Source organism: Nannospalax galili, unplaced genomic scaffold (assembly GCF_000622305.1).
Source record: "Nannospalax galili isolate Female #2095 unplaced genomic scaffold, S.galili_v1.0 scaffold1343, whole genome shotgun sequence".
In the NCBI taxonomy this organism is placed as follows: Eukaryota; Metazoa; Chordata; class Mammalia; order Rodentia; family Spalacidae; genus Nannospalax; species Nannospalax galili.
The window spans coordinates 238282-255955 of record NW_008350246.1 but is presented as its reverse complement, the minus strand read 5'-3'; the positions used below and the strand labels follow the sequence as shown (position 1 = coordinate 255955).

Sequence of the window (17674 nt, the reverse complement as noted above, 5' to 3'; positions counted from 1 at the left end):
GATCTGAGTGTAACCAACTGTGACTAGTAATAATCAGATACATAGAGATTAGAGACACATGTGCGAACATCTAAGCATTAGTAGCATTAAAAATGAGGGGTTTTTTTGTATGAAACAGTAGATTTTAATAATGAAATGGAGATCTTTTTTTAAAGGTTAAAACCAATATTTATTTCATGTCTTATAGGATTTATACTGAGTACAATATTGTATAACTGTAATAATTCAACTGTAAACTTAAAAATGTACAGCCAATTTTGTAAGAGATGCAGCCTAGCTCAGAAAATTATTGATTATGTCAATGCTGATGTAATGAAATGCTTCTTATAAGTATGTGGTTATTAAATAATTTAAAAAACTTAAAAAAATCTTATCTAGGGTTTGGAAACATTTTCTGTAGCTGGACCAGAAATAAATATTTTTGTCTTAAAAAAGTTTAAATCGTATGTGTTTATCTGTGGTGTGAGGGGTGGGGTATGTGCCACAATGTGTATGGAGGTCAGAGGACAACTTGCAGGAGTCACTTCTTTCCTTTCACTATGTGAGTCCCTGAGATCAAACTCAAGTCATCAAGCTTGGTGGCAAGCACCTTTACCAGTGAGGCACCTCACTGGTCCTGTTTTTTTTTTTTTTTTTTTAATTTAAAAGATTTTTATTAGCATACATTAATTATACAAAATAAGTTTCATTATATTTTCATGCAAGTACACAACATTTTTAAATCATACTCACACACTCCTCTGATAACCCTCTTTTGTCCCTCCCATGTCTACTGATCCCCTTCTTCTTTCCAAGTAGCCCCCCTTCTACATGTATTTTTCTTTTTTGTGACCTGAAGAATCTCATTAGTGTTGTTTACAGGAGCATGAACACAATATTAGTGCTACATCACTGTAGGAAATGCTTCTCCCTCACCATTAACTGTTAACTATGTGTAAATCCTCAGGGAAGGGTTTCATAAATGAAGTTTTATTAGAAGGCAGCCACAACCGTTCCTTTACAAGATGTGTGGACCAAGGCGATTCTTTGTTCAATGTGGCACAAATGGAAAGGTTGGACACCCAAGGTTTGTCTGTGCCTGTTTTCCTGCTAGAAGAGTTGAGTGACTAAGACAGAGATGGTCTGGTCATCTGGTCCTGATTTCTCTGTCTGCACAGAACAGTTATCTTTTTAGTGTCCTCAGGGGAGAGAGCCAAGCACAGTGAGACCAAGGAAGGAAAGGTTTGGAAATTTGCTATGAATGGCCTACACATTCTAAAGGTCAAGTGCAGTGGTCTTGTGAGGTCTGCAAGAGATGAAGTACTGAGATCAGATTAGGGGATAAGCAAGAAATATATATAGGCAGGAGCACCCAGCCCCAAGAAATACATACAGGAAGGTAGATGGCAGGCATTTGGTGATGTGTTAATTACTTTTCTGTTGCTGTGATAAAACACCATGACTAAGGCAACTAACTTATAGAAGGAAGAGTTTATTGGGCTTATAATTCCAGAGGAAGGACCTATAATGGCAGGGCAGGCATGGCAGGAGGTGGAGCAGAAAGCTGAGTCCTCAAGTTTTCAAGCACGGATACACAGAGGCAGAGAGAAAAAGCTGGAGGTGGGGCAAGGCTATGAACTCTCAGAGCTCACCCCTAGTGATGTGCTTTCTCCAGCAAGGCCTCATCTCCTAAACCTCTACAGAAAGCACCACCAACTGCAGCCAAGTGTTCAACTATGTGAGCTCGTTGGGGACGTTTCTCACGCAAACCACCACAGATGAGTTTTCTTTTTGTGGTACATACATGTGTGGGTGCATGTGTGGGTGCATATGCACACAGGTGTAGAGGCCAGAGGTCAACCTCCAGTGTCTCTTCCCAGTGTTGGGATTGCAAGCACATGCCACCACACCTAGTTTTCTATGTAGGGACTGAATTTAGGTCTTTCATGCTTTCATGGCAAGCACTTTATTAACTGACTCATCTCCTTAGCCCTCTGATGAGTTTTCTAAGAAAATCAAATAATCCTGAAGGTGCTTTGGGGCATGAAGATAATACTTAAAGTATTACTAATATCTTAATTACCATTCAGTCTGTTAGAGTAATAAGTTTAAATATCCCATATCTCTTAAGCCTAAAAATCTCAATTTACAAATATCACCTTAACACATTCAGAAATCTTTGTATTTTCTACTTTGTCTATGATTAACTTTCAATTAATCCATAAACCTTACAGATTAAGTCTTCTTTATTTATATCTCACAATTTCCATTTTCAATTGATTAAATTTCTGCAGACATTCCAAACCACACTTTGAAATTGAATTGAGTTGATTCTCTTAAATACACTAACCTCCTGGATTAGTCGGGACTCTCCAGAGAACAGAACCTAGAATGTGTGTGTATTATTAAAAAAGCATTGGCTTGTTCAGTGACGCAGGCTGAAAAGACCCAATGTCTTCTGTCAACTAGCTGCAGAGACAAGGCATCTTATGGTCTAGCTCCAATCTAAATCAGAACCCTGAGAGCAAGAAGCCAATGGACTAGGCTCCCATAAGAGCCTGATTCCAAAGCTGGGAAAACACCTAAATTCCAGGCTTGTAGGTTTGCTAGTTTTTCAGTGTTAGGAATTGAACTCAGGACCTCGGGGCATAGACAAGCTCTCTGTCCCCCAGCCATGTTCCAGTTTTAAGACAGCTGGAAGAAAAAGAAGAGAGAAAGAAGGAGGGAGAGAGGAGGAAGGAGAGAGAGAGAGAGAGAGAGAGAGAGAGCAAGAGAGTGAGAGGGAGAGTGAGAGCGAGCGAGCAAGTGAGAGAGAGAGATATTCTTACTTTTGTTCTGGTCATGTTTCATGTTAGCAGGAGTTTAGCTCTAGGAGATACTGACCCCACAGATTGCCAAAGATAAAACATAAAGGACAGTGCATGTGTCTGCTCAAGGCCATGGTGTAAAGATAAAGGTGGTGAACCACTGGCGGTCAAGGTATTAAGATGCTCTCCATTGCATTTCTGTAAACAGGGTAAAAGTGATACCCCAACAGCAGCTGGGACTACCTGTGCAAAATTGGTTCCCTCGCTCAGCATTCAATGGAGAGGGAAAGGGATCACAAGGCCAGACCCTTCCCCAAGGATCTCTAGGCAGTTAATGGTTGCTGAAGGAGGAAGAGACATTTTCTTCAGTGGTGTAGCCTTTGGTAAGTTGTCCATGCTCCTGTAAATAACCCTTCACCCATGCTCCTGTAAGCCACCCCAACTAAACTCTTTGGTTCACTGGGAAGAAAGGGGATGAAAGTTGGAAGGCGAGTAATTGGGAAGAGGAAGGTGATCTGTGGGAGTGAGAGGGGGCCAAGGGAGGGTAATGGAGGGGAATGTGATCAAAATACATTATATATGTGATGAAAATAGCATTAAGGAAACCCAGTATTTAATTAATATATGCTAGTAAAACTTTAAAAATAATTTTATTTATTATTTTTATTTGTGTATGCATGTATTGCCTACATGTAGGTAAGTGCACCCATGTCAGGCAATGCCCACAGAGGACAGAAGCAGATGTTGGATCCCCTGGAACTGGAGTTATAGACAGTTGTTAGCTGCCATGTGGGTGCTGGGATTTGAACCCAGGTCTTCTGCAAGAACATTCAGTGCTCTTAGCCGCTGAGCCATCGCTCCACCCCGTATTCTAGTAAAACTTTAACAAAGAAGGTCCCACATTTTTGGGCCTCTAGATGTTGAAATATCAGCAGCTGGTGTGGGATGGGGGTGTGTGTTTGTATGTCTATAAACAGTGTCTCATGCACTGTTGGTTACTGGAGGTAGCTGGATACTCTGGCTACTTTCCATATTCATCTAAATACCTTGCTTTTAAAAATTTTTGCACATGCTTGTGTGTGTGCGCATACATGGGAGGCCTGAGGTTGATGTCAGGTATCTTCCTTGTCACTGACCAGCTTATTTACAGAGGCAGGGTCTCTCACTGAACCCAAAGTTTGCCAATTCAGCTAGTTTAGCTAGCCAGCTTGCTCTGGGGATTCCTGTCTATAAACCTCCTGTGTGATGTGATTATAGGCAGGTCACCACACCCACCAGGCTTTTTACATGGGCTCTGGGAATCCCAATTCTGGTCCTTATACTTGCTGGGCAAGTACTTTACCTGTCTAGCTATCTCCCCTGCCCCAAGTTCTTGCTTTTAAATAGATTCCTCAACGACTCATCACAAATGGCTTTTAAAAACCACCTGTAGAGTGTTTAAATGGAACACGCCACTTTGGGAGAATGTCATCAGACTTCTGGGTCCCCACCTTGGCCAAGGTCCAAGATCTGATCTTGGAGGTAAGGGGCTTTGGAGGTAAGCTCCTTTAAGTTCTATCTAGAAAAGAGGGGCTTTGTAAGGCAGGAATGTACTACTGGACTGGCTGGGCAGGGCACAGCTCATGAATAGGAATACTACAGTTGCATCCTGATCTGCCTCTTGATATCTGTATGTGTCCAAGTGTAGGTGTGCCTAGAAGCTAGAGAGCAACCCCAGATGTTCCTTTGGTGTTGTCTACCTTGTTTTTTGAGATGGGATCAGTCGTTGGCCACCTGTCTTAACCTCTCCAATGCTGGGATTGTAATCACATGCTACCGTGCCTGACTTTTTAATGTGGGTTCTGGGTATTGAACTCAGGTCTTTGTGCTTGGGTCACAAGCCCTTTACCAACTGAGCTATTTCCCCAGCCCTACACATAGTTCTCAATAGCCCTTGTATATTATTTCATTCAGTGAGCACCTGATCCTAAGTGATGAGAGACTTTGCCTCAAAACACAAGTGCACTAAAAATATTGTATGCTATTCAGACTGCCTGTATATGCAGCAAGAGCAAATTTTATGTCTACTTGTGGATCCTATCCCTATGATATCTCATTAAATATATGCATATATTTTAAAATCCTAAAATCTGCAACATTTCCAGTCTCAACTTCTAGTAACTCTGTGTCTCAGTGTTGTAGGGATCATGGATAAAATACTTCACTAACTGAAAGTCCTTGGGAAAGGAAGCAGTTATGACCCCTTTTAAAGGGAAAGAACTGCAGTGGGTTACTCTGAAGATCTTCATTGGGTCTTAGAGAAGGAACTATAAGGTTTGAATTTGATAGAGGACACCGAGGCAGATTTCCATTTTAAGGGTTTTGTGGAAGGGGAGGGGTGTCTTTCGCTGGGGAGGAAGGACTTTTATTAATGTGTGACTTAGAGGATGTGGGGGAGGTGTGCAGGAGGGCACCTTCAGTTAATGCCACAGCCCTCTGATGCCGCTGAGTGTGGCAACCTGAGGTCTGTAAGCTTCCTTGGTGCCTGTCATTCTCTGGAATCTGGACACCTGGGGAGTCTTTTGACCGGCTCACAGACAGGCTCTGGGTAAGGTGTCTGTTTCTTCCCCATAATAGCAGGGATCCAAGGATCCACTATGAGGAGAGGAAGAGAGGGCAGCAGGTAGGCATAACCTGAGTAGTGGCTGGTTTGGGACTTGGTGTTTTTTCCTGCAGTCTGGGCTACTGGGGAGCCTGTTACAGATTCACAGACAGATTCTCCATACATAGGGTGCTTGCCAGTAGCCAAGAGGCTAGAGCCAAGAGTGGCTGGGTGATCCCCTAGGTTAAATATAATGGGAATGATGTGGTAATTTGAATGAGTGTGAGAAAAAGAGAGATGGCTTCAGAGAGAAATGTTTCAGTCACTCAGCAGTCCTTGGTTCTACACATAATCCCCAAGGAACCTGGGTAACTGACTCCAGAGAGCCTCCAAACGTCACATGCCAGTGGTTACACTGGGGAATTTTCTTCATGGGATTGACTATAGAATAAAATACAGGTGACTGTTCCCTGCCTCTTTCCATCTACAGGAGACCTGGAAAAGGGAAGATAGGCTCTGAGGATGACTTGGAAACTGGGAATCAAGAGATGCACTTCTTATAATGTCCACTAGAGGGCACATGATTTCCAACACAATCAATAGAATCATCCCAAGAGGCCAGAGTTAGGATGGTCTTTGGAAAAGCTGAAAGACAAAGGAAATTGGTGCTTGCTCATAGGCGGGGAAACTGAGGTGGACACACACACACACACACACACACACACACACACACACACAGACGTGAGAACAGGTTCAAAGTCATTTAACATGGCTTGAGCCAGAAAGTCATTGTGGTGGTTAATCTTGATCAACTTGTTAGGATTCAGAATCACAATAGAAACACACCTTCGTGCATATCTGTGAGTATTGGATTAACTGAGGTGTGAAGATACACCTTAACTGTGAGTGGCACCACTCCAAGTGTTGGGTCCTAGGCTAAATAAAAAGGAGAAAGTAAGCTGAGCACCACCATTCATTTCTTCCTGATTAAGGATGCAGTGTGGCCAGCTGCCTCCTGCTCCTGCAGCCATGATGGACTGCATCCTGGAACTGCAAATAAAAATAAACTCTCCCTCACTTAAGATGATTTTGTCATGTATTTTGTCACAGTGATGGAAAAAAAAAAACTAACACAGTCTTGAATGCAATGCTGGGCACTCAGGAGAAGGGATGGGGCATTGCAACCAGCTGGGGCTCAGGAACTGATGGCTGGGAGCTACTGAATGAAGCAGACAGGGTGTGTTAAATCTGCATTTGAGGACAGCAGTTCCCCCGGACAAGCACAGTCTGGACCCGTCCTCTGTGGTGGCAGGCACTAGGTAGCCACAATGCAGAGCCCAATTTATGCTATGCTGGGGGTGGAACCCAGGGCATTGGCATATTAGGCAAGCACTCTACCAACCAAGTTCCAGTCCCAGCCCAGAAGAAGCCAACTTTCTCTATCAACTGGGTTCACCTGAACAGGCCACCCACTCCCACAGGATGAAAAATCAGGGGTTGCCCTGAAGGTGGCTGTCAGTTGAAGGGAGCTGTGGCATGGCAGCGATGATGGTCTCCTATGTCTCCTGGCAGCAGTCAGCTGCTACCCAAAGGGCTAAGTGAGTGTTAGTATCAACACTAGTGTGGGGATATCAGAGAGAGAGAGAGAGAGAGGAGAGAGAGAGAGAGAGAGAGACTCTGACAATAATTTATAATTACACATTGTTGATGGTTAATATTGATTGCCAACTTGATAGTGTTTAGAATCACCATAGAAACAAATCTCTGGGCATGTCTGTGAGGGATTCTCTAGATTAAGTTCATTGAGGTGGGAGGCCCCATTCTAAATGTGAATGGCACAGTTCCATGGGCTGGGCCCAGACTGAGTAAAAAGGAGAAAGGGGTCTGAGCACTGCCATTCATCCCTCTCTGACACAATGTGACCTGCTGCCTTCTGCCCCTGCTACCATGTTTTCTCCATAATAATGGACTATGTCCTCTGAAACTGTGAGCCAAAATAAATTCTACCTTCCTTAAGTTGCTTTTGTCAAATATTTTTTTGCAACAAGACTAATAAGTCATAAACATACATACATACATACATACAGAAAAGGAACTGGAAGGAATATATCCAAACACACTGGATAATTATGGGTTAGTATAATACAACCTAAACACTATCAACCTTCCTGGCCTGTGCATATGAATGGAGTCATACTGACAAACACAATCAAAGATTTGGGGGTTTTGTTTTGTTTTTACAAACACCAGGGTTCCTGGCATCTTTACCAGGCCTCCTGCCCCAGGTGCTGCTGAGAGTTCCCAGAGGGATATTTTCCAGTTGTTCCCAAACCAGTCTGCAAGTTCTAGTCACCTCATAATGTCTACTTTAGTACCAGTCCCTGGCCAGTGTCACCACCAGCACAGCTATGGGGAGCCAGTGTTCCCACCAATGTTGCTCTTCCAAAGGTTCTGAGCAGAGGTGGGAAACAAGGTCCCTGCCAGGTCCATCTGACCTCTGACCCCTGGGCCTCACACCATCAAAGACTCCCAGAAGCAGTTATTATTAGTACCTAGCTCTTAGCTGTGTGTGTGTGTGTGCGCGCACGTAGGAATGCATTTGTGTGAGCAAGCATGTGCGTGTATGTATGTGTAGGCCAGGGGACATCTTGAATGTAATTTCTTAGTATGTGGTCCACCTTATTTTTTGAGACAAGGTCTTTCATTGGGCTGGAATTCACCGAGTAGGCTAGAGGGACTGGCCAGTGACCACCTGAGATCTGGCAGTCTCTGCTCACTCCCAGCACTGGGATTACAAAGTGTGCACCACCACGCCCCGTTTTTCACATGGTCACTTTACCAGCTGAACCATCTCTGCAGCGCCTGGCTGTTGGTCTCTTGTCACCTCTAGAGGCTCTTGCTTGCTCAGGAAGGCTTTGTTCCACCATGAAATCTCGCACTTAAGACTCTCCCAACACCACTGTCATAATAATGACAGACTTACATTTTCAAAAATACAAACTATAATTTAAAAACAAAGCACCTACATTTTCATTTTTTTGTCTCTACAAAGTTTAATTCTAAAAGTGGTTGGAATGTAAATGGATTCAGAGGGCCCCAGTGATGTGCAAAGGCAAACAAAGGCAACTGACCCACTGTGGTTTTTACTCTAGAATCAAGTATGTGTTGAGAGCCTTGTTCCGCAGATTCTTCATCTCCTCAAGCACCTTTTCTCCCATCTTCCCTGCTGGCTGGATTGGGTCTTTGACATCCCTGAATATTGAAAAACACAATAAGATAAGCAAGTGGGGCTGATGAGACAGCTCAGCCAGTAAAGGCATTTGCTGTTAATCCTGAATGTTACCCTCTGACCTCCACACATGCACCATGGCATGATCATCCACACTCACATCCACACCAAGTAAAATAAAATAAAAAAACATGCAACTCACTCACTGATGATCTGCACTTCCAGTGAAGATTTCATTTTAATATAGAAATAAGGTTTAATTATATTTAGTGGCAACTTACTAGCCAGTGAGAGCCTTTAGTGTGCAAGTGACTCAAACCTGGCTTTGGTCTCAGCTACAGTACAGGTTCCTATATGGGTAAATTACCTGAATGGCAGTTTTCTACCTCCCACTGTGGTAATTCTGTCAGCCACTGTGAAGGTGAAATGAGAAAACAGAGATCCTTCCAAGATGCTTCTCAATATGCAATCACAAAGAGCTGTTTTTGCATCGCATTGAGTGTGTGTGTGTGTGTGTGTGTGTGTGTGTGTGTGTGAAGACTTTGTCTTCCTCAATAGCTTTCCACTTACTTTTTTGTTTGTTTGTTTTTTTGAGACAGGGTCTCCCTGTAGCCCCAGCTGTCCTGGAACTCACTATGTAGACCAGGCTGGCTTTGAACTCACAGAGATCCGCCTGCCTCTGCCTCCTAAGTGCTGGGATTAAAGGTGTGTGCCACCACTTACTTTTTGAGCCCAGGTCTCTCACTGAACCTGGAGCTAGGCTGGCTGGCCTGCAAGCCCCACAGATTCTCCTGTCTCTGCCTCCCCAATGCTGGGATTACAGGCTCGTGCCATCACATCTGGCTTTAAAAAAAAATGGGTTCTAGGGGATCAAATCTAGGTTCTCCCACTTGCTCAGCAAGCACTTTACTGACTGACCCATCTCCCCAGCACTGGACTCAATTTTTAAAGGTCTTCTTCCTAAAAAAAAATTTGAAGGAGATAATTGTGCATAAATTATGGTATATATTTAAATATTTGAAGTGTTGGAAGTGTGTCTCTTTCAAAGCTTGACATACTTAGATTCAGACATTGTGACAGTTCCGGACTTCACTGAGGACATATCTTATCCAAGGCTACCTCTTATAGCAAGGCGTGAGAACACCCACTTACTTCTCCTTCTTGGCTTCTTTGTTGCTCATGGGGAACTCCACTTGGATCATTTCTGGAGTTAGCAGGACTTCTATGCTCTGCTCACAGAGCTCTCTGAAAGGGAATAAAAGGTTTAGTGGGAATAGATCTTCCTTAGCATAAAAACAGACTGAGCTATTGGGACCATTTAGAAGCCACTCATTCCTTGTGGCTTCCAATGTTTTTCCAGCTACTTTTGTTGAGTCTATGTTCAGAGAAGCAGAGGGTGGATGGATGGCTTTCCATCAGCAAACAGTGCTGGGAGTAGTTATTTATAACCAGGGGATAGAAAGCATTTTTAAAAATGGGGTCATGGGTTTCATAGTACTTTCAAGTGCACCTGGAACATTTATCAAAATGGACCATGTCTCAGGCCACAAAGAAAGCTCAATGATTTCAAAAGATTGGATTCATTCTGATTATGTTCTCTGGGCACACTGGGATTAGAATAGAACTCAAAAGCAAAGAATAACCAGAAAGGCCACAGCCGCTATAAAATCAAGCAGCATATTTCTTTTCAAAAGAAATCTTTATCTTTAAAAATCAGCATATGATGTGTTAAGGACCATTATGACATTTTTGAACAAAGCGTTTTTTGTGGTTCTCCCCCGCCGACTTTCCTACCTCCCTGTCCCTCATTTCCTCCTTGAAGCCTCCCCCAACATTATTTCCTTTCATGACCCACGTGTCCTTTAGCCCACCTGCATCCTTCTCGTTACTTATTATGACCCTCTCAATCTCCTTTCAAGATTTTTCCATTTTACCCACGTTTATACCTGTTTACATATATATGTATAATTACAGGCTAAGATCTGCATATAAGGGAGAAAGTGCAGTTTTTGTCTTTCTGAGCTTGAGACACCTCACCAATAGTGCATTTTTAGACAATCTTTAATGAAAGAAATTTAAGGGATCTAGTTTATATATATATCCATGTTATTATGGGTGTGCATGCATGTTTGTGTGTTAAGTGTGGGTACATATGTTCCATGGTGGGTGTGTGCAGGTCAGAGATAATCTTGGGTGTTGGTCCTCACCTTCCACCTTGTTTGAGGCAGGGTTGCTCATTTTTTTCCCATTGTATTCTCACCCTAGCCGGCCTCTGAGCTTCTGGGGACTCTTCTGTCTTTGCCTCCCATCTTGCATTAGGAACGCTGGAGTTACAGACACTCACTACTACATCCAGCTTTTATGTGGGTTCTGGGGATCCAAACTCAGATTGCCACACCTGCCCCACAAGTGCTTTGCCCACTGAGCCATGACACTAGTCTGATCTAGTTATTTGTATCCTTTAGTTGTTTATCCTAGACTGCAAGCGTTATAGTTTGAATATGAAATGTCTTCCTGAAAGCCTCCATGTTGAAGGCTTGGATCCCAATGCAGCATTGTTCAGTGGCAGGGGTTTTTGAAGTGATTGGATCCTGAGGGTTCTGCCTTAATGAATGGATTAATCCATTGATGATCCATAATTTGATGGCATTGATGGGAAGAGGTAGGAGATGGGACCTGGTTGGTTGAAGCAGGTCATTGTTGGCATGACTGTAGGACGTATGATTTCTCAGCCATCTCCTGTTTCTCTTCTCTCTGTTTCCTGGTCACCATGAAGTGAGCAACCTTTGCCACGTGCTCCTGCCACCATGGTGTTTCTGTCTTATCCCGGGTACAAAAGAATGGATCTAGCCAACCATGGATTCAAACATCTAAATAAATCCTTGTACCTTTAAGTTGATCTTGTCAGGTATTTTGCCATGGTAATGAATAAGTCTAAGTAACAGAAATGAATAAGTCTGAGTAAGTCAGAAAAATTTCCTATGAAGACTTTGTGGGTCATGGATCTGTTGTAACTATTTAACTTTGCTATATGGGGTGAAAGTATTTTCTTAGTAACTTTATGCATGACTGGGACAAAAAGTCTGACAAAAGTATCTTAAGGAAGAAAGGGTTTAACGTGCTTCACAGTTTGAGGGTACAGTCTATCGTGGTGGGGAAGGCATGGAAGCTGGTCACATTGCATCTACAGTCAGGAAGCAGAGGGATGCATGCTGGTGCTCAGTCTGCTTTCTCCTTTTATTCAGCCCATGATCCCAGCCCAAGGAATGGTGCTGCCTATATTTAGGGTGGGTCTTCTCACCTCAGTTAACACAATCTGGAAATTCCCTCACATATATGCCTAGAAGTTTGTCTCTTTTATAACTTTAGATCCTGTTAAGTTCATAACTAAGGTTAACCATCACAGGAATCATGAAAAATACATAAATGAAGAGTTGTGGCTACTTTTTATAGGTGCAGGTGGTAAGCCAGATTTGCCTGTGGGTGGTTGTTGGCTGACCTGGGACCTGCTATTTGCTGCTTAAACTGGATCAGTACCTACTTGGATTTCAGCTGCAGAAAGTGTAGAGGAGACACACTTAGCTCATTAAGTAGCTTTCTAAGTAGCATACATCTTACCTGCTAATGTCCTGTTGGCAAAGGCCTAGTCAAACAGAGGACATGACTGTAAGGGAGGCTGCGAAATTTAATCTCTAGTTTCAAAAACTCTATGACCTTGAAGAAGATTCAGTGACATTTTGGGAAATAGCTGTTCCCTCCACATCAAAGTGAATATTGACAAGAACAATAAAGGCAGCAATAGCTTCAAAGCTTGGAATTACAAACAGGAACAATTTATCCAGTTGCCACACATAAACAGAGATGGCCATGACAATTTCCCGTTAGGAAAAGTAGCCCTGAAGGGTAGGGAGGTGGCTGAGTGAGGAAAGCGCTTTCTGGGCAAGCATGAGGATCTGAATTCATCCCCAGCACCCATGTAAAAAGCCACGCATGGTGCCATATGCTTGTAATCCCAGTGTTTGGGAGGTGAGACGTGAATCCCTGGGGCATACCGGCCAGACAACTAGCCTACTTGGCAAGTTCCAGGTTCAGTAAGAGACCCTGTCTAAAAAAAATTAGAAGGTGGATAGTGACTGAGAGTACCTCAGGTTAACTTCTGGTTTTTCTACACATGTGCAACCACTGTCCCACACACAGAAGAAAATACTCTTTATTTTTTAATCTATTTTTATTTTATATATGCATATACATACATATACACATATATGTATAAATGTTTTGCCTGCATGTATGTAAGTGAACTAGTGTATGCAATGCCCACACAGGCAGAAAGAGGGCCTTGGATCCCTGGAACTGGAGTTACAGACGGTTGTTAGGTGACATATGGGTGCTGGGAACTGAGCCTGGGTCCTTTGCAAGAGCAGCCAGTGCTCTTAACCACTGAGCCACCTCTCCAGTCAAGAAATACTCTTGAAACCTGCAAAAAGCTGTTACAGTCCATATAGCTGAGAGTTAACATTTATCAACCAGCTACTGACTACAAGTTATTACACTGGTGATTCTGCAAGCAAACATTATCCTCCCATTAGTGGCTCCCTCATCTCCAAGAGGGGACATATTAGTAAGACTTCATTAGAGGTCTTGCATGAGACTGCTTGTCAGACACTGTCTGGTGCACATTTCATGTTTGGTAAATGTTAGTTATCCCAACTACCATCTTCCTCCTCAGCATCATATTTAATCATTTAATTCTGATATTCCTCAATAAGGTGGGTACTATTTCAAAGATAAGGAAACTGAGTCACAACAGTGTATTCACATCAGTGTTGGATCTGCTGACTCCTCCTGTGGACAGGACTCATTCTCAACCTGAAGAAAATAGGGACCATTCTACCATGCCTGTAGCATGCCCAAGAAAGTGTCCTGTGCCTGGGCCAGCGAGATGACTCAGTGGGTAAAGGTGCTTGCTACCAAGCCTGATGACACATGAGTTCAATCCCTGGGACCTCCAGGGTAGAGAGAATTGATTCTTCCAAGTTGTCCTTTGACCTCCATATGCATGCCTGGGGAAAGCCTATGCACACACACATATGAGTGCATATATATATACAAATATAATTTTAAAAATTATAACAAATTAAAGGGTCTTGTGTAGTGTTTGGGTAGAATGCTCTTCAGCCTTTCTTTGCAGATCTTACATGCCCAAGTAATGCCAACTCTCAGAGCATGTAGGTGTCAGAAGAACTGGATATATGCTTTGAATATTTAGGTTTTTTTTCATTTTCATGGAAAATGTGCTAAAACTACCAATATAGTATGTGTTGATAAGGGAAAGAAGTAGAAAAAGTTTGTCACAGGTGATTATTTTGGGGTATGTACTGGGTGAGGGATATTGCACCTGGCAAAGGATAAGTCATTTCCTGTGATCACTGAGCAAGATGGCATGGATCCTAGTCTACCCATGACACTGATGGATGGTTATCAGTGATGGAGTTATTAGGATTTCTTTGCTTCATCATTAACTTATGGTATAACTTAGACTAGTTAAGTTTGATTGATTAAGAAGGAAAATGTGGGCTGGGGAGATGCTGTTTACAAAGAGCTGGCTGTGTAAGCATCAGGACCTGAATTCAGTCCTCAGAAACCAAGGCATGGTGGTGCACACGTATAATCCCAGTGCCATGGGGACAAGGGACAGGTAGCCAGTCAGTGTGGCCCAATAGGTGAGCTCCATGCCAGCGAGACACCCTTTCTCAAACAAAGCAAAACAAACAAATTAACAAGGTAGAGAATGACTGAAGACACTGGAGATAGACCTCTGCCCGACATGCATGTGTAATTATATGTGCATGTGCATACACTAAGTACTTAGTGTACACGCTAAGTAACTTGTGCCTATTGTGGGCTCTCTAGCTGGATTTAAGGACATATATTTACTAGCTGTTGGTTGCTGATTAGTAAAATAAATGAAATGCAAGCTTTTTGCTTCTAGCTCATATTTGTGCATGTGTGTGTGTGTGTGTGTGTGTGTGTGTGTGTGTGTGGTATATGTATGTGTCCATGTGCATGTACACAGAGTCTAGAGGTCAAAGTTGGGTGGATATCTTCCTCCATTCCTCTTTGCCAATTTTTTTTTGAGACAGCATTTCTCACTGAACCTGGGGCTCTCTGATTCAGCTAGATTAGCTGGCCAGGGAGCCCCAAGGATCTGCCTGTCTCTGTCCCCTCGGTATTGGAGCTAAAGGTGTGTAATGCCTCGACCAGCTTTTTATGTGCATGCTGGGGATCTGAACTTGGGTCCTCATGCTTGCACAGCAAGCACTTTGTCAACTCAACTGAGCCGTGTCCCCAGCCCCTCAGTATATTTGAGACTTCAGAGCTGGTCTGTTCTCTGCCAGGGGCATCTCTTCTCAGTGGTTGTGCAGTTAGGTGTCAATCAGCCTTATCTTCGACTTTGGGGTGGAAACTCAGGTGCTGTGCACCCTTCCAGAACCCCTTATGGCACCTCACATGGTTTTGGAAAACACACCACATTAGAAATCAAAGGCAAAAAGAAAATAGAAAAAATACCGCTCAGTAGTTTCCAGTCTGTCTTCCTCCGGTAGGGCGTTCAGAGGGGCAGGGACATCTACAGGCAGCAGAACTGAACTGTAGCAATCACTTCTGTGGAAAATGACACACACAGTGAGGACCAGTGAAGCATCAGCAGTCACATTAGCCTTTGGGTGATTTGTTTTTGCAGGTAAGGTCACATGTTTCTCGGATCAGCCTCAAACTTACTGTGTAGCCGAGGTGAACTTGAACTAATTCTCCTCCTGCCTCTATCTCTCAAGTGCTGAGATTACAGTCATATGCCACCACTCCTGGTTTATGTAGTGCTGGAGATTGAACCTAGGTCTTCCTGTATCCTAGGCAAGCACTCTACCAAGTGACCTGCATTCCCACCCCCAGAGTCCAGAGTTCTAGGTTTTGGGGCACATATGTGGGTGTGGTGCGTGTGCAGAATATCTATGCATGTTCACATGTGTGTAGGTGCAGGTGCATGTGTAGACACATGTGGAGACAAGAGGTTGATGCCAGCTGTCTTCCTTGATCACCTCCCACCTTATATTTTGAGGTAAGGTCTCTCACTTGAACCCAGAGCTTACATATTTGGCTAATCTAGCCAGCTTACTCTAGGGGCTCCCTGTATCTGCCTCCTGAGTGCTGTGATTACAGACATGCAGAATCATGTCTGGCATTTGCACAGGTTCTAGGGATCTGAAACTCTTGTCCTGATGCTTTAATGACAAGTACTCTACCTACTGAGCCATCTGCCCAGCCCCTAGAATTACACCTTTTTATTTAAAAAGTTCTGAGTATTGAGGGCCCTAAAAGAATTGAGATAGGGAGGTCATGTTTGGGGAGAGCGAACTTCAACTGGGGAGTTTCCTCTATCAGATTGGCCTGTGGTCATGTCTGTGAGGCTTTTCTTGATTGTTAAGGGATGTGGGTGATGTCACCCCTGGGCAGGTGGTCCTGGGTTGTATAAGAAAGCAGGCTGAGCACAGGTCAGAGGAGCAAGCCAATAAGTGGTTTTCCTCCATGGTCTGCTTCAGTTCCTGACTCCAGGTTCCTGCCTTGAACTCCTGCCCTGGATTCCCCAAATAATGGACTGTGATATGGAAGAGTAAGATGCAATAAACCCTTTCCTCCCAAGTTGGTTTTGGCGAGAGTGTTTTATCACAGTAATAGAAAGTTAACTAGGACAAGGAGAATTTTTTTTAAAGGAACTCTTATTTCAAAAGTTAGCATCTGATTTCTGTTTCAAAATGATAGAGTGAACACTTGGCTATTTTTGGTGTCAACTCCTTCCTTATGAACCTTTTAAGTAATATTAAAGGAATAAAAGCTGACCATGTGACAGCAAGTCAAACAGGAAAAAAACATCAGTGGCTAAAAACTTTCAATAATGGACAGCCTGAGAGGGTGGGTTTGGACCTCCATCTGGGTAGCAGCTGGGAGCTTAGCAGACCACCAGAGAATGCCAAAGCAGACCACCAGAGAGTGCTGGGTTCTGGCCTCCCTCTAGCCTCCAACTACCAGAGGGCCTGGGAACCCAGGGGACAGCCTGACAGCCCCTGGATCCTGCCTCCACATGGTGAAGGAAGCCTGAGTGTACCTGACTGGAACCTGAATTAGGCTTCTGTGGGTACCCCCTGAATAGTTGATCTGAAGCCATCAGTTCCCTCTAAAATAAACCTGAGAGAACCTGAACCCTGTACCAACCAGCTTTACATAACCAATAAAGGATCTAGGCACCCTGATAGTACAAACAGAAGTATACTTCAACTTAATTCTCTTACCAGAATCACAAATAACAAAAGAAATTCACATGCCAAAACCCCAATGAAACCCCACCAATCCTGTAAAAGAGTTCTACAAGGAGAACCCCCTAGAGATAACACAGGACACTGAATTTAAAAGATCAATCATAAATATGATAAAGGAATTCAACAAATTTAAAGAACACATGAATGAACAAATGAAAGAGCTAAAAGAAGATAAGGGATAAACTTCTGAATGAATTCACAAAAGAGATAGAAACATTGAAGAAAACTCAGGCAGAAATGAAGAAGGAAGTGCAAAGCTCAATAAGCCAACTTGAAACAACAGGAGAAAGCCTCACTGCTAGAATGAATGAAATGGAAAACAGAATATCAACACTGGAGGATAAAGTTGAAGAATTGGACCACTCAAGCAAATAGTATGGAAAATGAAAAAAAAAACAGGAATGGAATATTCAAGAGCTGTGGGATACCATGAAAAGACCAAATCTATGTATTATAGAAATAGAGGAAGGAGAAGAATTTCTGGTTAATGGTGTTGACCAGATCTTAAACAGGATTGTAGAAGAGAATTTCCTGAAATTAAGGAAAGATATCCCCATATGAATACAGGAGACACATATGAGGGAGAACATATGTCGATTTTTTTTCTGAGTCTATGTTACTTCACTTAACTGGATCTGATTCTTTATCTTCCAGTCCAGGTTTGTTTTCTTGCTCTCTGCTGATCTGGGATTCCCCCCCCCCCGCC

General features: G+C 43.1%; 1 protein-coding gene across 1 annotated transcript in view; it reads right to left on the bottom strand.

Annotated features, from left to right (window-relative positions):
* Positions 1–8442: 8442 nt before the first annotated feature.
* Cfap221 (cilia and flagella associated protein 221) overlaps positions 8443–17674 on the bottom strand; it is a 105106-nt gene continuing 95874 nt past the window's right edge. The window contains 3 exon segments of the mRNA XM_008847375.2: positions 8443–8619; positions 9749–9841; positions 15167–15259. Coding sequence (XP_008845597.1) covers positions 8511–8619; positions 9749–9841; positions 15167–15259 — 295 coding nt within the window. The 3' untranslated portion in view covers positions 8443–8510.